The 26,223-nt window shown below is 33.6% G+C and overlaps 2 protein-coding genes and 2 long non-coding RNA genes across 5 annotated transcripts in view; 2 read left to right on the top strand and 2 right to left on the bottom strand.

Annotated features, from left to right (window-relative positions):
- LOC149774095 (uncharacterized) lies at positions 1-26,105 on the bottom strand. Of its 2 annotated transcripts, none has more exons than XM_089945826.1 (6): positions 25,740-26,105; positions 24,377-24,482; positions 21,983-22,130; positions 21,369-21,516; positions 10,794-10,943; positions 1-5,336 (listed from the first exon to the last, which is right to left on the bottom strand). In XM_089945826.1, the coding sequence occupies exons 1-3, from the start codon at positions 25,888-25,890 to the stop codon at positions 22,073-22,075; spliced, it is 315 nt and encodes a 104-aa protein (XP_089801952.1). In that variant the 5' UTR covers positions 25,891-26,105; the 3' UTR covers positions 1-5,336; positions 10,794-10,943; positions 21,369-21,516; positions 21,983-22,072. The 2 variants fall into 2 exon arrangements, with proteins under 2 accessions (XP_089801952.1, XP_089801953.1); XM_089945827.1 differs by lacking the exon at positions 25,740-26,105 and adding an exon at positions 25,485-25,726.
- Positions 14,508-17,628, bottom strand: LOC149774097 (uncharacterized). Its single transcript, XR_016417059.1, has 3 exons — positions 17,364-17,628; positions 16,580-16,674; positions 14,508-14,653 (listed from the first exon to the last, which is right to left on the bottom strand). It is a non-coding gene; the product is annotated as an uncharacterized LOC149774097 (long non-coding RNA).
- Positions 17,976-20,676, top strand: LOC149774096 (uncharacterized). The gene is made up of 3 exons (XR_016417063.1): positions 17,976-18,113; positions 18,737-18,845; positions 19,690-20,676. It is a non-coding gene; the product is annotated as an uncharacterized LOC149774096 (long non-coding RNA).
- LOC149774093 (E3 ubiquitin-protein ligase TRIM33-like) overlaps positions 23,612-26,223 on the top strand; it is a 138,039-nt gene continuing 135,427 nt past the window's right edge. Inside the window, exon 1 of the mRNA XM_089945825.1 lies at positions 23,612-23,767. The gene's annotated coding sequence lies outside the window, so the exon portion shown is untranslated. The remainder of the gene's footprint in view (positions 23,768-26,223) is intronic.

The following is a 26,223-nucleotide window of genomic DNA, read 5'->3' as shown; positions in this document are numbered from 1 at the left end:
ATTTCCCAAGAATACAATGTGAAAATGAATTTGAAAAATCTTAAGTGAGTTAATGTACCAGCAGTCTTCAATAGGCTGTTGTACCAAGGGTCTGAATATATTACAATGACATAATAAAGAATATCCTTGAATGAATTTACAATAATTCCAAAGTAGTGTTTTAGTCCAAAAAGTAAACAAGTGTTTTGCAATTCTAATGAATAATTTCACATTCTTCTGAAATCATATCTGAACACAACAGTAAAATATTACACAGACTGAACTTAAGAAAGGAATCAATAATTGTTTACTAAAACCTCCTTAGATTAAAACTGTCACCTGACTTATGACACAACAATTTGTTCTGGAAAACTAACGATTTTTAATGTAAAATGTTTACTACTTCATAACAAGGTCAGGCCTTCAACTAATACATTCAAGTAAACATCTTTAAAAAAATTTAAAAAAGTAAAAATAAAAAGCCTTGGTTATAGGGTAAACCCAACCCTCAGGCATGACAATAGTCAGGTAGGCCTTACTACCTGTGCTATGTTGAAGTTAGCTTGTCTAGTTCTCTTAGTCAATATGCTTCAAGATTAATGAGTAATACCTTGTTCTTGAACCTTGACCACAAGGGAGACAACCACAATACACTACCGGTATGATGATGAAAAATACATGGATCATGGACCTTGACTACAAGGTAGACAAACACACTATGGTGGCGCTATACAGTTTCGCATTTTGCATAGGGTTAGGATTTTAAAGAAAAAGAATTTCCCTGGCTTTCCTCACTGGTTATACTGGCTATTTACAAAATACCTTGTATATCTTAGGTATAATGCAAAGAACCTTTAATTCCCTTTATTTTGGTGTATGATTGATGGGTGTACTATGGGTTATAGAGTATACAGCTTGGCCTTACTTCAAATGTGCACCTTTCAAAAAAGTGCTGGCTCTACTTGGTCATTTTCACTTCCTGAACTTCAGAGGTAAATTGTATAAAAAAGAGCTGATAACTTTTTTTACATTTTATATATTTGGCAATTCATTCATTGCACTTTCAGAAGCTGGTATTGTCTAGTCTGGCAAAATTCATTTTCCCTATTTGAATAGCTGCTATGTATTTTAGACTAATTCAGACTGATTTGTTAACACAAGGGAGCAGTCATTTTAGTTAGCAGTGTGCTTAAATCATGTAAAATTTCCAAAAGTACAATATCCAAAAGAAATATCATCCACATTACATTAATGTAGCATAGAAGTATGCAAACATTCTCTCCATTGTGCATGTTTTAAATGCGAACTACTTCACCTTACATATGTCACTCTCTCAAAAGTACACATTATCTGGTGAGCGCCACCTATACTACATGACTGATACTATGACCTTGGTCCTTGACTACATGGGAGACAACCACACTATAATATGTGTATGATACATTGATTGTGTACCTTATCTACAAGGTAGACAACCACACTATACTACATGTATGATCTTGGACCCTGCAGACAATTTAGAAGTAGGTAGGCAACCAAATCTATGCATATCCTTCAATCCTGTGCAACAATTATGCAAAAGAAACCAATGTACTGTGTTACTACTCCATGGTCTTAAACTAAGTACCACCAAGAAATAAAACCAAAACGTTTTGTAAAATCACAAATAATGTAATTCTCCATGTTATACAATGAAACTTAAAGAGCAAATTAGAGTATGATGAATTAAATCCCAAATATGTCTAAATGTTATATTACAAGTTCAGATATATAGTGTTACAAATGGATTCTAATTTGGAATGTATTAATGTAGTAACGGTCCTGATGTATCACAGTGAAATAATCAAGAACATCTTTGAATGAATTCACAATAATCTGGAAATATTGTTAATCCAGTCAATGAGCACTTTAGTAATTTTAATAAATGATTTAAATAATTATTCATCTCAAATTCTATGTGAAGAAAGCTAAAAGTAGTTGTACTAGACTGATATTAAAATAGGAACAATTCATTTTCTTTAAGGACCATGTATAAAAACCAAATACACAACAAGATGACCAGTATGTGTGCCATAAGTTTGCTTCCAAAACATTCAGTGGCCAAAAGGCCACACCAACATGTTTAAAAATTTTATCGTAAAGTACAACCTACTTTTTCAGTCCAAAATATTGTCAACCAGTTACATTATTTTGATTTGATCTGAAGAAATGTGTTTTTGCCAGATTTATTGTGAACTTAGGACATACGCCAGTACCATTGGGTTACTAAAGATTTATGAACAAAATGTATCTCCTTTTTTAAACATTAACACAATTTGTATATTTGTTTTGACATATCATATTTATTATTATTATCATTATTATTGTTATTATTAATATATGGTGCTTCATCTGAGTAGATGGCAATTTCCAATCTATAAGATCATGGTGTGTGAGATGATTTAACATCTATCATGATTGTACAGGCCATTATACATGTTCATTACCCCAAAATTAAAACCATTAATTACCCTACCATTAAAAGTGTTCATTAACCCACCGTTAGAAATGTTCATTACTGCCCCACCATTAGAAGTATTAATTGCCCAACCATTAGAAGCATCCATCACTCTGCCATTTGAAGTGTTTGTTACCCAATAATTAGAGTGTTAATTACCCCACCATTAAAAGTGCTCATTACCACACCTTAGACATATTAATTACATGCTATTAGAAGTGTTCATTACTCCACCATTAAGAGTGTTCATTACCCTACCATTATAAGTGTACATAACCCTGCCATTATAGTTGTTTGTTACCCTACAATGAGAGTGTTAATTTCCCTGCCAATATAAGTGTTCATTATCCTATGATTAAAGGTAATTACCCCACCATTAGAAGTGTTCTTTACCCCACCATTAAGTGTTCATTAAACCACCATTATTAGAAGTGCGAAAAACAAAACTGCAAGCTTTGCTTGGTCATTTTCAGTTCCTGGACTAAAGATGTAAGTTGTAAATAAAAGTGATGATAACTTATCCTTTTTACTCTTTATATATCTTGTAATTCATTCATTGCACATTCAGAAGGTGGTTTTGTCTAATCTGGAAATATTAATTTTCACTATTTTTGATAACTGACAATGTTACTGTACTTTAAACTAATTCAGGTTGATTTTTCAAGCACATGGGGGTATCCACGTGTGCAATATTCATCTACATTTTTAACCAGCACAATTTCCAAAGAAAGTTCACCCACATTACATAAAGGTAATAGAGGTGTGTCACCCACATTACATAAAGGTAACAGAGGTGTGTCACCCAAATTACAAAAAGGTAACAGAGGTGTGTCACCCAAATTACATAAAAGTAACAGAGGTGTGTAACCCAAATTACATAAAAGTAACATAGGTATATCACCCACATTACATAAAGGTAACAGAGGTGTGTTGCCCACATTACATAAAGGTAGCATAGGTGTATCACCCACATTACATAAAGGTAACAGAGGTGTGTCACCCACATTACATAAAGGTAACAGAGGTGTGTCACCTACATTACATAAAGTTAACAGATGTGTGTTAACATTCTGACCACTGTGCATGTAGAGAACTTCAATTTACACCTGTCACTGTCTCAGAAGTACATAACAACTGTAGACTGACCCCAATGGATATCACAACAGTGATAATATTTACAAATGATTTGTAGAGTTACCTCCCCTAAAAAATATTGTAGTGACTTCTCTGGCTTAACCATGATGTAAATGCAAATCACAACATGGAGAATATTTACAATAAGAAGAAAAAGTTTCTTATACAAAAGAGAATTCATTTCACAAATTTTTGGGTGGTAATGAAATGTACGTTTCCCTACAACTATTATACAAAAGGTGGAAAACTAATATTTAAATGATATGGTCTGTATCAAACTATACTTGTATATTGGGTAACTTGCATCTTTGAATCTAATGTCAATTACATAAAGTAAATCTATGGAATGGCAGCAAAGCTTGACTATTCAGAAAAGAGGTATAAGTACATGAAAGAAAGTACAACATATTAAAAGGGCAACATATTTTACATGTACACCCTAAGTAATGTCATTAGAGATGAACTTGGACACAAGATAATGAATAAGACTGATGCATGAAATGCAGTCAACAGTAGTAATCAGGCAACTTTGCTTGCCATTTCATCTAGTGATTCCAATAATGTTCAATGAGCATTCTAAATCAGTTATATTCCAACAGACATTAGTTTTCCTTTTATTGTGTGTCTGTGTGTGTATTTTGTGTTTTTTACATCGTTAATGTAGCTTAAAAAATTTCAGCTATGATGTATGCAGTGTGACAGTTTACTGTGATGCTTAGCACTGGGGCATTGTGTCACAGACATGTGACATTATGTCAAACCCAGACATATTATCCTGATGCAAGTGTGACCAGTCCTAACATTAACCTCTTAACACTGAGTGCCAAGCGAGGCAGCTGCTAATACCATTTTTATGTATTTGGTATAACAAAACTGGCTTCAAACCTGTGACCTCTGCCAACAAAGGTGGATGCTCTAACCACATTTATTGCAAAATAAGATCTGGACACCATCATCATAAAGGAATACTTCTCTAATTAATACCTACAATATACTAGCAATGTGTAATATATATGCCAATATAGTTGAAGGAAATGTTTATTGCCAAAACAGAGGACAATTCTAGTGAAAAGTTTGTGAATTCAGTAATTAGCCATGTCTTCTGATGATCACCATTGCACATGCATAGTGAATACAATAATTAGTCATGTCTTCTGATGATCACCATTGTACATATATAGTGAATACAAGTTCAAGTTCAGTTCATTTTCTTCATGCACTGGCTAATGTACAGCATAATTCTGTAAGGGGAAATCCCCAATGCACTGCATAATTATGTAATGGAAAATTCCCTATGTACTGCATAATTCTGTAAGGGAAAATCCCCAATGTACAGCATAATTCTATAAGGAAAAATCCCCCTACCCCCAATGTTCAGCAGACCTATAAATTGACACTGTCATCATCATCCTCCTGATTGCTTTTCATCTACTTTCATTCTTCTGGGACACCAGGGGATTCTTTGACCTTTATGACACCACAGGTTCTTTTTAACAGGAGCCTCTTGCATATTGTTGAACATGTCAATGTATTTTTGGTTCAATATCTCCTTCAATTTTGTAAAGATCTTCTTCATTTTGGATTAACATGAAGGATGCCCACCATCTGCATCTTCCTCATCTGAACCTATGCAGCTGTTCTCCAGCACGTTCCTTATTTTTGCCATTTTTCCAGAAATCCATGATTTTTTCTTTTCCAATGCAGATAGTCATCTTTTGGATTTCTGCTGCATGATAAATAAAAGGAAACAAATTATATATATATATTTATTTACACACCCACCCACCTAAACATAGTATAACACTAGTCATGAAATTGTACTCAATAACAAGGGAGTTTTCTTTAGGACTCGTGGTACTAATTCAACTCCCATAGTAAATATATGGAAACAACTTGATATTGAAAATTCAAAGCTTAACATTTCTGGGTGCTGATGATGAGACCTATATTCCTCCATGCACAACTATCCTTGGTACAATCATCTGTGTGGAGAACACCATATGAACATTTTGCAGTTTACATGTGCATGAAACACATGTTATCTATTCTGCACCAATTGCATCAATAGAATTTTGTCTATATTTTTTTAGAATTAGACAGGATAAGCTCTTAAAAAGATATTTTTATAAAAGTTTTACTTTTCTTTATTAACCAATTATGGACCACCAAACCCGTATATACTCTACTTTTTGTTCACCCAATTCTGGACTGGTTCACAATTTTTCCACATAATTAATACCATGTGTCATATAAACAGATCTAAATTTTTTAGAATGTATTTTACTCATTGACAATGGAGCTGAATTGTAAGAAAGAATTGGCCATGCTTGTGAAAATATTATAGTGCAATGGCATTTTATGTGATACCACTGTATATAGCTAAATTGCATTGTATTGTACATATTAATGGTTTATTCTTGTTATCAAACAATTGTTTTCTGCATTTGTATCTTCATGTTATCTTTCTATGGAATACATGCTATACAAAAGAAACACAAACATGCTGACATCAGCAAGTATTACATCACAGGGTATCAAATTAAAATAACATGACACCTTGTATTTTCATCTTTCACTGGCTATAAGACAAGTTTTAAAAGTTAAAAATTTCAAAATTGCATTTTTTTCTTTCTTTCTAACTCACACATAAATAAGGTACAGTGCATCCCTATTCCCATCATTCAAACCAGACAAGTAAGTGTACCACATGACAGATGAAAATGATAAGAGGTCATTGCCCTTCTGTAACTAAGACAAATACATAACTTCATGAAGCATCAAGGGATCCTGACATTCCAAAATTATTTAAAGTATCATCATCACCCCCAAATCATAACAAGAAGGTATAGAAGCTCCAAAAAAGTTCTTAAGTTTCATTCTAATGAAAACTTAAATAAATGGGTGCTACTATTTAGCATAAAAATATGGGAGAGGATAAAGAAGTAATGAACAGACAGAGTCATTTCTTTAAGCCTGGTCATGTTCCCCACAACAACAGGAAAAAATGTGCATCAATTCAAAAGACAAAGCCACTTTTGGTATGTTACATAAGGACAACAAGAAACGAAATTGAAAAAGCTATCCAAAGTCTCTACTATGCTGACACTGATGATGGAGATGGAAAGCCCATGTGCAAACTGCTGCGGCCCAAGCAAAGAAGTAAGCTGGAGGTGGAGAAATATGTGGAAAACTTTGCAATGCCAAGATAAGTCCATGTTTCTATAATATAAATATAAAGATAAGAAGAGAGACTTTAGAAACGTTCAAAAACTGGCTGTGGAAAAATATATGGGGGAGGTGTATGAAGAAATTGAAAAAGCACATGAATGCGATGTAAGACACTTTTGGAAAATGATCAACATTAAGAGAGGGAACAATACAAATTTTTGTCAGGAACTATCAACTGATGGAGTTTGTGTCCGTGATGATGATTCCATCGCAAATGGCTTTGCTAGATACTATGAGGACATTCACACGCCGAATTTAAACCATAGTTTTGACGGAAACTTTTATGAATTTATAGAGAGAGAATTAAATCGGGGTCTACAGGACGAGGTAAGCCAAATCGAGGCCTTACAGACCAGTATCAGTTTAAATGAAGTAAGAGAAATCATTAAAGGTCTAAAGAAATCAAAAGCATCGGGCCATGATCAAATTTGCAATGAACATTTGATCTATGGCAGCGACTACCTCATCGAGTGTATGACAATTTTATTTACTCGGATGATTGATCAATCTTACATACCTGTAGATTGCAAAAAAGGGTTAGTAATACCACTGTACAAAGGTAACAGAAAATCAAAGAACTCCCTCGAAAGTTACAGGCCTGTTACTTTACTGCCTGTTATCTACAAAACCTTTGAGAAAATTATTCATGAACGTTTGGTAACTTGGCTCAAAGATACTAATTCTAGTATACCCAGTTCACAACAACATGGTTACCAAAAAGGTTTAGGCTGCACAACAGCGAGTTTTGTGCTGTTGCAATCAGTACAATATAATGTAAACATGGGTTCACGGGTTTTTGCTGCTTTTCTTGATACAAAAAAGGCATTTGATACCGTGTGGCACGAAGGACTGCTTTTTAAATTATTCACGTTGGGAATTACGGGTAAATCCCTTTTGATATTTTTTAACATGTATACAAATTTACAGAGTAAAGTTCTTGTAAATGGGCAATTTTCAGATTGGTTCTCAATTGGCCAAGGAGTGAGACAAGGGGGTGTTTTGTCAATCTTGATGTACACAATATTTATAAATGACTTGCTGCTACAGTTAGAAAATAGTGGATTTGGAGCAAAGATTGGATCCTTAGCTGTGGGAAATCCAACCCTAGCTGATGATATTTCACTTTTGGCTATATATCCTAGCAATCTACAAAAGCTGTTAGATATAGCATACGACTACAGTAATAAGTGGCGATTCGAGCTTAGTGTTACAAAGTCATACATTATCATTTTCGGACCCCAATACAAGAATTTTATCAATATGAAATGGTATCTTGGCCCGTCATGTTTGCCGGTCACCGATTCGGCAACACACCTGGGTCACCGGATTAACTCAAAGCTGACGTCGCATGACGCAATACTCGATGCATGCAAGAAAGGGAAAAAATCTTTTCACGGTCTGTTTGGTATTGGCATTAAACCGAATGGTTTAAATCCTTTGGTTGCTGCAAATGTAATTAAAAAGGTAATTTTCCCTTCAATGTTTTATGGAAGTGAATTATGGTGTAACATTTCAAAAAGTGACCTCGCTTTATTGGATAAAACTCTGAGGTATTTTGCCAAACATTTACAAGGTTTTCCAATACATACAAGATCAGACATTGCCCTGGGAATGCTAGGATGGACATCAGCGCAGTCCGAAATTGATAGAAGAAAATTGATGTTTTTACACAGATTGTGTTTGATGCCTAACAATGTACATACTAAACGTGTGTTTAACGTTGCGTTATTTCACTTCATTCTGAGTGGATGCATGTCAAGCTGCGGGTTAATTTCAAATTTATATTATACCTCAAAGAAGTTTGACTTGCTCGGGTATCTAACTGATTATTTACATCATTCTGAAATTCCAGATAAACATAATTGGAAAGAAATTGTAAGGTCAAAAATTGTTGGTCTTGAAAATAGCCTCTGGAGAGTTTGTATGTCTAATCAAGCAGATTTTGATAGATTCTCTTCGATACACGAATACTTACGACCTGCCTCAGTGTGGCAGTCGGCTAAAACTAGACAACACACTAAGGTATTTACATATGTAGCTAAACTATGGGCTGCTGTTCCACAAACACAGCTTGATATGTGTATTAGATGTGGGAATGTTTATACAGACTTGATACTTCATTGTTGTGTTAGTTGTCCTTATATGTCGAACTTTCGAAATTCTTTCTGGGATTTCCTTACTGATAAATTTCCCCTGAGCCTGCACATTACGTTATTTAATGCAGAAGATGAGCTGCAACTACAATATCTTTTAGGTAAAAGGTTACCATCAGGAGTAATCGACAAAGAAAACTCCAAGCTATTCGTCCTGTATGCAGCATACTTTGTCATGCAGTGTGCAGCTATCTTCTGTAAATAAGGTACTGAAACTTGCAACTTATGAGTTGACGAACACTTTGTTGATTGATATTGTGTAAGAATTTGTATTCCAATATAGAATATTTTTTTTTTTTTTTTTTTTTTTTTTTTTATATATTTATTGATTGTATTCAGATGATTTATTCTTATATCATGTAATCTTCCATGGAAGGAAATAAAGATGATGATGATGATGATGATGATGCAATAATCATACACTGATATCATTTATCACTGCATAAGCTACTTGGTAAATTTAAGTAACAGAACTAAATTGCAAGTTGTCTAATACATAAATATATACTTACATTTAGCCAAAACTCACAACAAGTTAAGAACAAAAACCCAAATCCTTATTGTGGCAACTTTCCACTTCAAACAGTGTTAAATTACTTACTTTTCAAGATAAATCTGAATAAAATGCATAAATTATTGAAAAACTGATAAACAAAGCATGCCTTGTAATCACTCACTTACAAAGGGAGGTAATATACCTTGATTTTGCATACCAAGTAGCAGGCTCTAATTTACAGCTAAAGGATTCTATACTACAACTTGAGAGTAAGTGCAGAGCAATGTTGCCTTTCTAAATAGCTAATATGAAGGCTTATACATTTGAAGAAAACAGACAATCTAGAGGTACACAACATTACAACTGATCCAGACACTGCTAGTTACCGGGCTAGCCTAGACCTTAGGAGGGAAGGAACAAACAAAACAGTACCTGTAAATCATATTGATACATGCCATCTGGATCAAAATCATAGAAAGTTGTACAAGCTGGATAGACAGAAGTACATTCTTGTCAAGTGATTTCAAACTGAAAATATCCAGTGAGAAAGAGGAGTGTACATTTTACATGTGTGCTAGGTAGACGGTACAAGCTGGATAGACATTAGTACAGATTCTTGCCAAGTGATTTCAATCTGAAAATATCCAGTGAGAGAGAGGAGTGTACATTATGCATGTATGCTAGGTAGATGGTACAAGCTGGATAGACATTAGTACAGATTCATGAAAGTGATTTCAAACTGAAAATATCCAGTGAGAAAGAGGAGTGTACATTATGCATGTGTGCTAGGTAGATGGTACAAGCTGGATGGAGATTAGTACAGATTCATGAAAGTGATTTCAATCTGAAAATATCCAGTGAGAGAGAGGAGTGTACATTATGCATATGTGCTAGGTAAATGGTACAAGCTGGATAGACATTAGTACAGATTCTTGAAAGTGATTTCAAACTGAAAATATCCAGTGAGAAAGAGGAGTGTACATTATGCATGTGTGCTAGGTAGATGGTACAAGCTGGATAGACATTAGTACAGATTCTTGAAAGTGATTTCAAACTGAAAATATCCAGCGAGAAAGAGGAGTGTACATTATGCATGTGTGCTAGGTAGATGGTACAAGCTGGACAGACATTAGTACAGATTCATGAAAGTGATTTCAAACTGAAAATATCCAGTGAGAAAGAGGAGTGTATTCATTATGCATGTGTACTGAGTACCAGTTAGGTAAATCTACAGTGTTAAAAACAAAATTAAACAAGACAACTCAGAAAAAGGAATCAGTGAAACAAAGGATAAAACACAGCTTACCAAAGAATATAACCATTAAGGAAACTTCCATGGTAAGGATCATCATGCTGTCCATGACTGTAACCATGGACCTGCAGAATCTCTGGTGAAGCTAAGCTGTGTTAATCTAGCAGCTGTCTGATTTCAGTTTGCAGTTCTGTGGCACAATATCTGAAAAACAAGCAAGATATACATCTCGGAGAAAAATGTTTAAAGCAAGTGCAGTATACAAAAGAAAAATCACAGAAAAGGGCATTTCTTTACAAATTCTATGAGAAATAGCAAGAAGAAAAGAATTATAGCAAAGGCAAATTAATGTGTGCTTTAGAACATTTCTACAGGTTGAGGCAATGTGAAATGTGCAGTTTTGTGCACAGTCCTTGCTTTTTACAATGCTCTCTGCTTTGATTTACTGAATGTGTCTCTAAAGTTAAATGATCAGTATTGATACGTAAATGATTGTGACACAAGTGGCTCACATTTAAAACATCTCCCCCATCCCCTTTGTGTGAATTGTTGCATATGTTAAATGGTATTTAACTATATCAGGCAATATGTGGGCACCAACATATGAAATTCTGCAATTGGGCCATACTATTCTCTTTTTCTTCCCATCTGTATTTTGTATAGATTTTTATGTAAAATCACATGTTAACCATGAAAAAAGACTCCATTGTGATTGTCATATCCAAAAGATACCCAAACAATACCCTGGGTCCGTGTGGTAACCATGAAAACAACAGGCTCCTATCATGTTATAGGTCCCATATAGGACTCATGGTACTAATTCAACTCCCATAGTAAACATATGGAAACACCATGATATTCAACATTCAATAACTTAACATTTCTGTGTGCATATGATCAGACTGATATTTCTCCATGCACAATTATCCTTGGTGCAAGCTTCTATGTGGAGATCATATGAGCCACTGCATTTTTTTTTGTCTACATGTGCATAAAACATGTTATCCATTCTGCACCAAATGAATCAGGTGTTACTTTCATTACGGAGTGCTCCTAAGTCAAGTCTGTACAAATACTAAAATTTCATCAATATAATTTTTTCTATATTTTTAAAAAATTAAAGATAGGATAAGCTCTCAAAAGATATTTTTACTAAAATTTTACTTTCCATTATTAACCAATTAAGGACCACCAAGCCCGTATATACCCTACTTTATGTTCACCCATTTCTAGACTGGTTCACAATTCTTCCATATAAATGGTGTTGTACTCACTATATGGTGTTGTACACACTATATGTCATACTCACTATATGGTGGTGTACTCACTATAGGGTGTTGATAACTGTTGCAGTGTTTGTCTGTGTCCTAATACAGTATTGTACAATATGAGTCATTAACATGAAAACCTGTTAATGCTTTTACTAATTATAAAGTCAGTGGATACTATTAAAGCATAAATATGCACATATTTAAGCCAACACTATAATACATATTGTTAGAAAAAAGTCCCCAATATGGAATTTTATGAGATTAAGTATCTGTAATACCACTGGCATGAATGGTCTATAGTCAGTGATGGTTGAATTCCATTTAAGACTCAACAGTCAGCAAACAACTATTATTAGTATTAAGTATTATTGTATGAATTTACAGTATCTGGAAATAAAATACATGTACTTAAAACCCATGAATCTCCAAAACAGTATATTAAACTACGAGATATATTCCAATGACATGAATGCATCACCATTTGACTTTATTCAACTCTGAATGTTTCAAACATGTTGCATCTGAAAGTGCATGACCACTCGTTGAGTGACCCTGACCTTGATCATACATGTACTACCAATATAAACAGAATGATTCATTTCAATATCTCATGGGGTCAGCTAGCTAGGGAGGAAACAACAAATTAATTACCATGTCTAGTGATCATCATGCTACTAAAACCAAAGTGCCATGAAACATGTCATATATTAATCATTCATTCCAATATCTATCAGGAGTTAAGGAATGGTCAAGACAAATGTTTACCCTTGTCTAGTGACCTTGATACTACCACCCTAATGAGTTACAAGAACCAATGTTTATTAATGACAAATAAACATACAGAGATTCATTCCAGCCACAAATGTTTCAGAAGTGGAAATTAAATGTAGGACTCTGATTGGTTTAACTACTACAATAAATGTCATAGACAGCCCAAACATCCACCCCTGCCAATCAACCTCTGTCTATTGTTTATTTTTTGGTATATCTGTCTCCCCATATTCACTGGGTGGATTTCTTAAATTAGGTTTAAGAGGGTCATCATATTGATGTTCTAATATATATATATATATATATATATATATATATATATATATATATATATATATATACACACACACACAGTGGCACAGTGACATACACTGTATCAAGCCATGGTACTGGGGAAACTTACAAAATACAAAAATCAGAATATGATACCAGAGAAGAGTGACCAGTGTGAGAGTGGAGAAGAGCAGGTGCTGTGGGGAAACGATAGACAGAAAAGATGCTGGTATGACCCGGCTGTAGAATGTCCATCATATTCCATGAAAAACGATGGAAAACGCTGGAAAATTCTAGCATGGAAAACGCTGGAGTATTTGGACTAATATTCCAGCCTCTGTCCAGGGTAGGCTGGAAAACCCTGAACAATTCTTGCATGGAAAACGCAGGACAATTCTAGCATGGAAAACGCTGGAGTATTTGGACTAATATTCCAGCCTATGTCCAGGGTAGGCTGGAAAACCCTGGACAATTCTAGCATGGAAAACGCTGGAAAATTCTAGCATGGAAAACGCTGGAGTATTTGGACTAATATTCCAGCCTATGTCCAGGGTAGGCTGGAAAACCCTGGACAATTCTAGCATGGAAAACGCTGGAAAATTCTAGCATGGAAAACGCTGGAGTATTTGGACTAATATTCCAGCCTATGTCCAGGGTAGGCTGGAAAACCCTGGACAATTCTAGCATGGAAAACGCTGGAAAATTCTAGCATGGAAAATGCTGGAGTATTTGGACTAATATTCCAGCCTCTGTCCAGGGTAGGCTGGAAAACCCTGGACAATTCTTGCATGGAAAACGCTGGAAAATTCTAGCATGGAAAACGCTGGAGTATTTGGACTATATTCCAGGCTATGTCCAGGGTAGGCTGGAAAACCCTGGACAATTCTAGCATGGAAAACGATGGAAAACCCTGGACAATTCTAGCATGGAAAATGCTGGAGCATTTGGACTAATATTCCAGTCTTTATCCAGGGTAGGCTGGAAAACCCTGGACAACACTAAAATTTAGCTGAAAATTGTTGAAATATTTTATGAAAACGAGATTTTTAACAGTGATACAACTTTTATTTGATGATAATTTCATGAAGAACATGATCCAAATTACCCCAACCAACTCCTTGTATTGACTGTGATGTTTAGTAACTTTTAAACAAGGAAACAAAAATTAAAAACTATACTTGTCACTCGTAGCTTAATAGGTTGTGCACTAGTATTCAGTAGACAACATGGCTTAAGTTGTCACAAATATCGCTACACTTCTGCTGTTGTGTCATAAAATCCAGATTACTGGCTCCTTAACATCATCCAAGTTTCTAAAAATATGTTCTCTTACTCTAGTTATAGTTTGAATTTATTCTGAAGCAATCTTAACAACAAAATAACAGAAATTCACGTTAATTTCTATCTCAATTTTAATTAAAAAAATTTAAAATATTTTTTTTACACGTGTTGTTTCATAGTTCATTCACCACATTTCTTATTTTTCTGTTGTCACCAATGGAGTCTATGGAAGTGATGGTACTCTTGATGGTTTAACCAAATCGCAAAGCTTCTATCTCACCATCACCTCCCCAATGTTATACTTCTCCTTCATGATTTCTGAAATACAAATCATTGTATATTAATGAATAGAATCAAGCAAGATTTCAAATTTATTTCAATCCCATATATATATATATAGAGAGAGAGAGAGAGAGAGAGAGAGAGAGAGAGGGGAGTGAGAGAATGAGAGTTATGCCTGAAACATTTCATGCAATTACAGTACTTTTACAATACCTGAGGTTGGTAATTGTAATGAGGCACTTGGCTTGATGACTAACTTGATAGGCTTAAAAACCTGTGGTTTCCATCACAAATTAAACTGGCTACCTAACTGCTCCTGTGGCCTAAGTCTAAGTGGTTAGAGCGCCTGCTACGGGTGTGAGAGGTCACAGGTTTGAACCCTTAACCGAGTCATACCAAAGACTTATTAAAAAAATGGTACTATTAGCTGCCTTGCCTGGTGCTCAGCATTAACCCTTTACCTCATGCAAGCGTCTTTTGACGCCTCTTCTCCATTCACGTGGAAGCGCCTTTTGACGCCTGCTGTAAACATCAGCCATTATAAGCTGGTTTTCATAGCGCCACCTTCAGGGAAAACCCCCATTTAGATACTACATTCATTTCTGTGAATGACAATTACATCGGATCACGTGGTCACTGTTTATGCCCTGGTCGATATCTGCTATTTAAAGTAACTGGGTCATAATCTCCACTCTCCAAAATGGAGGTCGCGGATTTCATTCAGTACTTAGGAAGTTTTCACGATTAGAATCAGAACTACGAAAGATTCAATAACTTAGGTAAAGGCTCTGATATTGTTGCAGGCAGCAATTAGTTTTCATAAATTATCAAATTCAGATGACTTAGTGATGTAGATGCAGACGACAAATTGTAAATTTCAAGTATGAGAAATGGCAGCTACGATTGGTCACGCGGCCTCACTGACATGACGGTGAATGAGTCCTCTCAAGATTTTAAAGGCACGTAAAAAATTCTTCAGTGAAAAAAATTTACGCAGCTATAACAATCAGACTTTTAATCTTAAATTTTTCCACACATAATAGATGTGTACCAAAAATGTAAAATGGTTACAATTGCTGTTTAACATAAAATACACTACAATGCTGAACAGTTAACAGGCAGGCCTATGCGTATGGAGTCGTATAGGTAACAGGTGCTCTATTTATAGCATGCTGCACTTTGTAATTATGCTCTATAAGGTAAACGGTTAAAAGGTTAGTGTTAGGACTGGTCAACCTGGTGTCAAGATAATGTGACTGGGTAGAAGACATTATGCTACACGTCTGTGGCATGATATCCCAGTGCTAGACATCACTATAAATTGCCACACTGCAGACATCGTAGCGATGTGACTAAACATTTGTTAAAGCTACGTTACTAAACATCTGAATCACGCACACACAAACTGGCTACCATATACATGCAGTTGTGATTATACCATTTAAACTGAAAGTAGATTTACATTGTCCATTTGAATATTGCCTGTCTACACTATAATGTTTCAAGTAGTAGTTGTGGATACATTTAAATTTCATAATAATGTTCCAGCCTTAGTTCATAAAAAAATTTTGTTACAATTTGGCATATATTTTGTCATAGGTTAACAAAGTTTAAAATGCATGGTTAATAATTTAAAATATACCATAAATTATTTGAATTCTGGACTGGTTTTGGAGAGGTGGCCTTGTGTGTGCTTATTATTGGCTCTTGCCCCAGTTAGTGTCTTGCCAATATATTCAACAGAGCTGTACAGCATTCTGAATATTTATCTAGCAGCTTTGTTAAAATCCAAAATCTGACATATTTCTGCCTCATGCTGGGTGTGAAAAAAAATTTAATCCAAATTTTCACCATGATGATTCATATGCACTAAGTTTCTGATATATTTACTTATCTATATACACAACTCCAGGTTACAGCTAATGTTCTAGACATTTGAATTTGAAACAAATGTGGTATTACCTCTCGCTTGCTTAATTCAAAATTAAAAGATCGAAGAATTTCAATGAAGCTGTCGCCATCAAGTTGTTTACATAACTGTGCCTTGCCACTTTTTTCTGAAATTAAAGGACACAAACTAAACAAGTATTTTTGGTGAGGAAAATTGATAATCATTTCCAACAGTTTACAACTGTACATTCTTATTAATTATACAATAAGTTACTATTAAATATTACTGAAATGGCTGAATATAAATTGGATAGACAGAAACAAGCCATAATCTGAATTGAAGATTAATTGGAAAAGAGATCTACCGGTATATTTCCGAGTCACAGTCTAAAATTAATTAAAACAAATATAACTTATTGCTACAAATAGCACACTGTCTGGAAAATAATAACGAAAATGTAAAAAATACAAATACCAGTCAGATCATTAATAATATCAAGGGTGAATAAAATTTAAAGTGAAATTTACAATTTGGAAATATATATTCGCAAGGCCGGCACGTACCAACTTTTTTGAAAGACAGACACGAGATGACTGGTCATTGTGCATTAGGATAAGTAAAAAATGTTGCCAGTTATGTAAACAAAGCTTAAAACATAACACATACCTTTCAATATCCTTACAAGTTTGACGTTTAATTTATCAGTCTTCAAACAGCATAAAAAAAGAAATTGTTCCATAGGATATATTTCGTAATAGCTTTCCGTAAATTTACGTCACGTTAAGTCTTTCGCAGCTAAGGTACTTGGCGGCCGTGCAAATAATTTTGCTACAACTGGACTGAGTAATGACTTACCTGCTATTTTCGCAATAATACACTCATGGTATCCCTTGAATCCACGACAAACCGCCATCACTTTCTCTCCCGTGCGATATTCCTTCATTTCTTTTCGTGGCGAGTGTACATCAGCCATACAGATTATGCCTCATTCACCCATATAACCAGTGATATTTCTGGTTCAGTGGTCATCTTAAAATCCTGGGATATTTTATATTTTACAATTTCAATGACACTCCAATCGAAAATTGCGCCCAAATTCTAGACTGGTTATCCAAAGCGTTTTACGGTGCCAAATTTGGAACCAAAATTTACAGAAACGGTTTTTATTTTTTTTTTTTTTTTTTTTTTTTTTACAGAAAATTTGGTTCTAACACATGAAATCGAAATATGCCGGCTTTTTCAATGTAGTAATTGGTTAAAAAAAATAAGTACATAATTTTATATCCCATCATAGTCAGCTTCATCAGCCATCATCATACGGAACAACCTCGGCTACTTCTGCGTGACAAAAACGTGACTCCGATACGTGAAGGCGAATACTTGACAGAAAAATCAGACATTTTGTTCTCTTTTGATTTATGATTTATCTAAAGAGTTAATATCTATACATCGGATACCAACGCCGTGATTTGGATATGTTGGGGAATGATTGGTTTACAGTAAAGTGGTTTTAGAAGACAAAGTTTACGACCAAGAGGCAATATCGTGTCGAGGTGTGGAACACAAATGGAAAGACAACACAAATTGGACACCCAAATATTATAGGTGAGTATGAAATAAACGGAGTCTCGACTTTATCTCGTTTGCCCAAGTATAAACTGACTATATGATTAACCGCCCAACACTATATATGTATGACTGATAATTAAATTGTAAGCAAGTATTTAAATAAATGTGAAAAGATATACAAGGTCAAAAACAAGTTTCCTTTTGCACCAGTTTTAAAATTAGAGTAGGTATTTTTGTTTTTCAATATATATGTATATATAACTTTCAAAGCAACCTAATTTGTGGAATTTTATTTTAACAGCCATAACCTTGTAATTGTCAGTCTTGGAAATGTTAACTCCAGTGATACATGTAAGCCCAAACAGGGTTTGTTCTGGTATTATGATAAAGTTGTGAATTTCTTGAGTATTTATAGATCTTGTCCGAAAAGGTCTTTAGGTTACTGCTAAATTTTCAGACTGCTACATATATAAGTAAAATCATAACTTAAGTAACTTAAGTCCTGGAAAAAGAAATTTTGAAAAATTTCACATTAATCTTAGCAAGATTAAAATGTACACAAGTTTTACCATGAAGATGATTTTTGAACGATATGTTAATGTTTTAATCAGTCTGACTGTACAGTCTGTAAACATTTTAATGCTGTTTGTGTATTACAGGTACTGGTGTTCAGGACAAAATATATAAGCGGCTTGAAGTTAATTCCACAAAGTCCATTCCTAAAAGCACCATGTACTGGAGGAAGAGAAAACAATGATAATTCCAGGAGTAATAGAGAGTTTTTTTACATTTTAAATAATGTCTGCAGCTGTCTCCCACAACAATGTTTATTTGTATGAAGATAAGCATTATTCTTTATACATTTGTTCTTACCTAGTACATTCACAGCTTAACATGGCTCATATCTTAAACAGTTTCGTTACCATATCAATAATTTAAGGAATAAACAAATTTCACTGTACAACACTAAGTGGAATTTTCAGAGTTCAACAAATTCTGAGTATATGGTGAAATCATTCAGTATTTACAAACAGAATATTCAATGTACGTGTTTGAACAGAACATTCACTCTGTATGGGTTATCCAACACACCATACACAATATATGCACAATGTACACCATATTTAACCAAATCAGCCAATTACAGAAATTCCAGGAAATATCTGATCAGTATTGATTCTTGCAGAACAAGATATAATAATTTATTGTTATGCATTGTCATACTTCAGTTTTTAATTATTTAAAATGTTAAATATAATTTTTACTTTCATTTTTCTTATAATGCCCTAAAACGTTATGAAACTTGAGTTGTTTTTCTGAAAACATCACATACATTTATGAAGTGTATGTTGTATCACATGTACTTTGTATGATTGAGTATATTATTGTGTATAAATTACTTGTCATTTACATGCATTCATTGTGTATCATATTTGCATTACCCATGTTTAAATGATGCATGCATTAACATTGGATTTGTCAAACTAAACTACTGTAACAGTGTAATATTAACTGTACATATTCAATTCCCACAACAAAACAATAATGTTTGAATGTTAAGATTTTAATATGAATTATACATGTTCACTAAAATTTGTATTTCTCATTACAGTGTTGTTGATCTAGGTGAATCCAGTTCTGTTGGTCTTGGATATTATGAAATTGGTGACAGTACGTAATACTAATCTTCAAATATAATGAGAATATCAACAGATGAACCAACTAGATATGGTGACAGTGACATGAGTTTTTCATCTGACTCAGAAGAAAGTATAGAGTTTTAATCAAGTTCAGACGATGAAGAGTATCATCAGGTGAATGAAGCAACTCAGTCTTACCCATCCCATGTCACAGATCCCCCACTTTATGTCATAGCCCCATAACAAGATATATATTGTAGTGAAATCACAAAGTCTGAACATGTTATTGTCCTTGGGGCTTTGCCAACAAGACATAATTTGTCAGATGCTAAATATGTGACTTTTTGGACTTAATTCAGTTGCATCTTCCTTCAGCAAACACAGGATTGACAATTGTCAAAGATTTGAAGGAAAAATGTGAATTCAGTAAGGAGTATCTCAAATACAATTTTTATTGTGAGATCTGCAAAAAATTGTACTCCGATAAAGAAGAAATGTGTGAAACTGGGGGCTGTACAGGTGTACATAACTAATAATTATGAGCAAACATCTCTTTGGAATGAAGTTGGCTCTGACAAGAAAGAAGACTTCCTTTCATCATCAAAAATAGGATCAAGTGTCTTCGAGAACCTATTATTGTTGTTGAAATTAGAAATGTCATTTATGGTACTGTTCTCCCCAATCATCATGAAAAGGACTAAAATGGCTTTCACCACTGCACAGCAGAATTTCATACTTATACACTGTAGTGTCAAGCTCATGTGGTGAACAGATTTGGACATATTTATGATTTTATATGCACCAGATATTTTCTGGTCAGGATTTAACAAATTTTTCAGGATATCTTTTCATACATGTATAGTTTGTGTTACACCAACATTTTTGTATAGTGATGTTCTTTTGATAATGAACATTTAATTACATATGTGGTACATACAATAAATGATGTACTACTTCAACACTTGTAGTTTGTTTTTTTAAAGCAGGGGTCAAGTGTGTGTGTGTGTGTATGGTTTAGTTTGTTTATTTGACTTGTGTCCTCTATTTCTCAGTATATATTTATCATAGGTTTGAAATAATAGTTTAGTTTCAAGTTCAAAAATCTGTGTTACAGCATAGTTTAGTCATGATTGCTCTTTCTTTAGGTAATTCAAAATAATTCTCTGTACCAATCTTGAAAATTGACTAAGTTCTTTTCCAGGGTTTTCCATGCTGAAATTTATCCCAAAAATTCTAAGTCCAAACTGTCCATCCTTTTCCAGGGTTTTCCATGCTGAAATTTATCCAAAAAATTCTAAGTCTAAACTGTCCATGCTTTTCCAGGGTTTTCCATGCTGAAAAAAATTCAGAGTCCAAAATGTCCATCATTTTCCAGGGTTTTCCATGCTGAAAAAAATCAAAGTCCAAAATGTCCATCGTTTTCCAGGGTTTTCCATGCTGAAAAATTTCAAAGTCCAAAATGTCCAGCATTTTCCAGGCATGTCCAGCATTTTCCATGCACAATGTCCAGGCTTTCCATGCTAAATTCTGCAGAATATTTCATTTTTCCATCGTTTTCCAGGGTTTTCCATGTTTTTCCATCGTATTCCATCCTTTTCCAGAGTATACGATGGAAAAAGTACAGCCGGGGAGTCACCTGATTTTACAATACCTGTTTTATTATGTATACACTGTCCACATTCTTCCTGTGATTGGTTAACTCCAGTCTGAAGTACTCCACCCTCCATTTGCATAAAATCATTCATTGCCAATTTATCAAAATGTGTCTGACATTTATAAAACCTACTTTGGTCTGGAAACTGAAATAATAATAATAATAATAATAATAACAATAACAACAACAGCAATAATACTAATAATAATAATTATAATATATTGGTGTAAAACAAAACAACAAATCCCCATGTGCTTCTGCAATTTTTAATATTTTCAAAAAATTAGTTCTTAGCTGGAAATCTTATCAGACTCCAAATTGGTACCCAGGGGTTACCACCCTCCCCAAGAAGAGGGTCATCATCTTGATGTTCTAATATATATATATATATATATATATATATATATATATATATATATATATATATATATACACACACAGAGGTACACATACACTGTATCAAGCCATGGTACTGGGGAAACTTACACAATACCAAAATCAGAATATGATACAAGAGAAGAGTCACCAGTGTGAGAGTGGAGAAGAGCAGGTGCTGTTGGGAAGTGATAGACATAAAAGATGTTGGTATGAGTCACATGATTTTACCATACCTGTTTCATTATGTATGCACTGTCCACATTCTTCCTGTAATTGGTTAACTCCAGTCTTAAGTACTCCACCCTCCATTTGCACAAAGTCATTCATTGCCAATTTTTCAAAATATGTCTAACATGTATAAACCCTACTTTGGTCTGGAAACTGAAATAATAATAATAATAATAATAATACAAATATCAACATTAAAACAATAATAATAGCAATGATACTAATAATAACAACAGCAATAATAATAATAATATTATTAATAATAATAAATAATAACAATAATTATAATATGTTGGTGTAAAACTAAACAACAAATCCCCATGTGCTGCTGCAATTTTTCATGTTTTCAAAAAATTAGTTCTTAGCTGGAAATCTTGTCAGACTCCAAATTGGTACCCAGGGGTTACCCCCCCCCAAACGATTGTATGTCGTTTTATTATTTTGCCCTGATGATGTCATATATATATATATATATATATATATATATATATATATATATATATATAATGATTGATGATAGCCAAATATGGGAAATATTTTCAGAAGTTTGAATTTCCCACCCCAACCTATAACCTGAGGTACACTGTGTATTCCTATAAATGTCCCGTCATGTCCACAACTACTGGTAAACAGGGGCAGCCCTTCCCACATGCAATACCCTGAAGTATGACCCAAGTATGTGAAGTGAAATCCCAAAAGTTAAATTGCATATCTGGCTTTGATGAATCCACAAACCAACTTTGGGACTGGAATATGCAACAATTTACAATATATTTTAGATTTTTTAACATTCACTTCCAATCCCTTATTTCTTAATTTATGGCTGTTTCCCTATAGTCTATATCAATATATAGAAAGAAATAATACATACAAACATCACACACACAAACACATTGGGGGAGGGGGGGGTCACAGTTGCAATTTTAATCTGCCGGCAAGAACAATGTTATTTCTGCTCAGAGTTTTTCAAGTAGATCATTTTTTTGGGTGGAGGAAGGCTGTAAATATTGTCCAGTGAAATAGGCTGAGAACATTACTATTTTTTTTTAATAGTTTTAACAGACAAATTGAATTGAATAATTGGTGACTTATGAAACTAAATATAATGTATATGAACAACTTATTTTGCACAGCAATATCAATGTTAATGTAATATCAATGTTAATGTAATATCAATGTTAATGCAATATCAATGTAAATGTAATATCAATGTTAATGCAGTATCAATGTTAATGCAATATCAATGTAAATGTAATATCAATGTTAATGCAATATCAATGTTAATGTAATATCAATATTAATGCAATATCAATGTTAATGCAGTATCAATGTTAATGTAATATCAATATTAATGTAATATCAATGTAAATGCAATATCAATGTTAATGTAATATCAATGTTAATGCAATATCAATATTAATGCAATATCAATGTTAATGTAATATCAATGTTAATGCAATATCAATGTTAATGTAATATCAATGTTAATGCAGTATCAATGTTAATGTAATATCAATATTAATGCAATATCAATGTTAATGTACTATCAATGTTAATGTAATATCAATGTTAATGCAATATCAATGTTAATGCAATATCAATGTAAATGTAATATCAATGTTAATGCAGTATCATTGTTAATGTAATATCAATGTTCATGCAATATCATAATTAATGCAATATCAATGTAAAAGCTTTGTTTAGTAATTTGAATTAATACTGGTACTTGTAGGAGAGTTTGAGGAAGACAGCTTGTCAACCAGATGGAAGATTGATACAATGCTATATATGTAAGGAAAATTGTAATTTGCTCAAATAAAACTGGTATAATAACAGAAAATGATAATATCAGAGAAAACAGACAGAACAAAATCTACTTGCAATTGTGAAAAAGCAAGAATAATATTTTGGCTTTCTCTTGAGACAAGTACATATACAAGTTTAATTTGGTTGAAACTATACTTGGCAAAATATAGCTGGTATGTGAAGATTTTATACTGAATTGTCACAATTATAAATACTTAATTTGAATCTAATAGTAACTATACAAATCAAGTATTTATATTTATCAGTCTGATTATATGATAAATACTTAATTTGAATCTAACAGTAACAATACAAATCAAGTATTTATATTTATCAGTCTGATTTTATGATAAATACTTAATGTGAATTTAATAGTAACTATAGAAGTCAAGTATTTATATTTATCAGTCTGATTATCATAATTATCTCCTGACTCCATTTTGGTCCTGACGTTTGTTTAATTCCTGACAAAAATGATAAAATATGACCATGAAAGAGATGTAATTAATCATGTTGCTGGAAAATTTTTGTCAGCTTGAGAGATTTTACACTTTATTTCAGATACGTTCTCCTAATATATACAAGATACCAACTTCCATATCATTGTGATTGGATTCTTGTTCATGGCTCTTCCCAGCAGATGATGGCTAATATCTGTTCTATGGTATATGTAAGAAAACTTGGCAAAAGTTCCACTACCTGCAAAATAATAAATGTATAAATTAAACCTGGGTAAATATTATGGCATGCAGTATAAAGTACATTTGCTTTTTATGTCATGATAATTATTTCCTCTACTAATAGGACAAGACCAAAAAATAAAGACAAAAAAGTAAGAACTATCATGATATTAAATACACATACTTAATTTTTTCCTTCCTTATAACAGCAAAGTTATATCAAGTAATATAAACTTATAGAAGTGAAAATTTTCAACCTGTGTCAAGTACAGGACAAACAATCATCATACTACTTACCTATATAATATTTTGTTATCTGAACTACAACCAAAATGTATTTCCACATCAGAACACAGAAACTCTCACATGATGTATAAGTTTATGATTCATTATTCCACCCATAATTCAGAATTTAAAAATTTTTGGAAAAGGCATTGTCTTTTACTTGTTTGTAGCTTAAGACAAAATTAAATTAAAAAAGACACCTCTATCATGCCCACATATGGGAAGACAAAGCAACACCTTAACTACTCATATCTGGTAAACTGTATAACAAAATAATAATAATAATACAATTAATTAAAAGTTCCATAACACTATTCCTTTATGAAAGCAATTAGGAATTTAGCCAAAAAAATTGTGTTGTCTAATTATTCAAAACATAAATCACTTCATATATGTTTTATTTCTACTATATGTATACTTTCAACTTAATTCTGAAATGAAATCATCCACTGTGCGTGTGTGTGTGTGTGAGAGAGAGAGAGAGAACAGACCTTTACTATCACCAACTTCCATTACCTACACGAATTAACAACGACGAATTTAAGATTTTTGTATGTGGAGCACAATATATAGTACATGTATGACAGATCAATTGTAAGCAACGATACGAGCCCCTGTGATGGCGTGTGTTCAGAACCAATTTTCGACTAACTACGACTTGTATTACCTATTTCACAAACATTAAAGAGTAACGGTTAGTTTACTGTGTCATGTCACATTCCACAGTAATATTTACCGTATAATCAGAATGTTCAATCCGATTTGCGTTAAATATGACAATTTCACATAAGTGAACACTCAAGAGGGTGCCTCCAGGCCGACTCACAAGAGATTTTTTTTTCTTCTCCCAAATACGACCTATAATAATTTTTGTTATCACTTGTTTGCTTTCAGAACAGTGTTTATGCAAATCGGTTGTGGTGTCTGACTGTTATAAAATCCTGGAATTAGAGAAATAACATTTGGCAATTTTCAATAGCTATCACACTACCAGGTCTCCATGATCCGCCATTTTGCTCTGTCACATGACAATAATGTTTTATGGCAACCACCCGCCTATCCCGACTATCGTAATAAACAGCAGTGGACAGTCTGGGTACCTCACTAATAGTCCATCGGTAACCATCTCTCGATCGGAACATCGTTCGGCCAGTTCCGTCAGGACCTAAGACCAAATCTAAATTTTACGCTACGGAAAGTGTAGCTTCAAACATCAGCGTTAATTGTTACATAGGCCGCTCGAGAGGAGACAGAAGTGTCAACCCTTGTAGGATTATATAGTACATGTATGATTTGTAAAGAAATCGCAAGCAAAGATACGAGCCCATGTGTGAATACACGTACGTTCTTAACTGCGTTAAAACACACACACACACACACACACACACACACACAATTAACCAACAAGTAAACAGCCTACAAAGGCGATTGCCCTTGCAATGCTATTTATTTTAATGCACATAGTTTGTGACTGA

Source organism: Sinohyriopsis cumingii, unplaced genomic scaffold, assembly GCF_028554795.1.
Source record: "Sinohyriopsis cumingii isolate HCF-2022 unplaced genomic scaffold, ASM2855479v2 utg000426l, whole genome shotgun sequence".
Taxonomy (NCBI): Eukaryota; Metazoa; Mollusca; class Bivalvia; order Unionida; family Unionidae; genus Sinohyriopsis; species Sinohyriopsis cumingii.
This window is presented reverse-complemented; position numbering and strand designations above follow the sequence as displayed.

Coding starts and splice junctions, on each gene's coding strand:
- LOC149774095 (XM_089945826.1), bottom strand. CDS start 25,890: ATGTTCCGATCGAGAGATGGTTACCGATGGACTATTAGTGAGGTACCC. Junction 24,483..25,739: donor TGGCGGATCATGGAGACCTG/GTAGTGTGATAG, acceptor ATTATTTTGCAG/GTAGTGGAACTTTTGCCAAG. Junction 22,131..24,376: donor CCAATCACAATGATATGGAA/GTTGGTATCTTG, acceptor TTATTATTTCAG/TTTCCAGACCAAAGTAGGGT.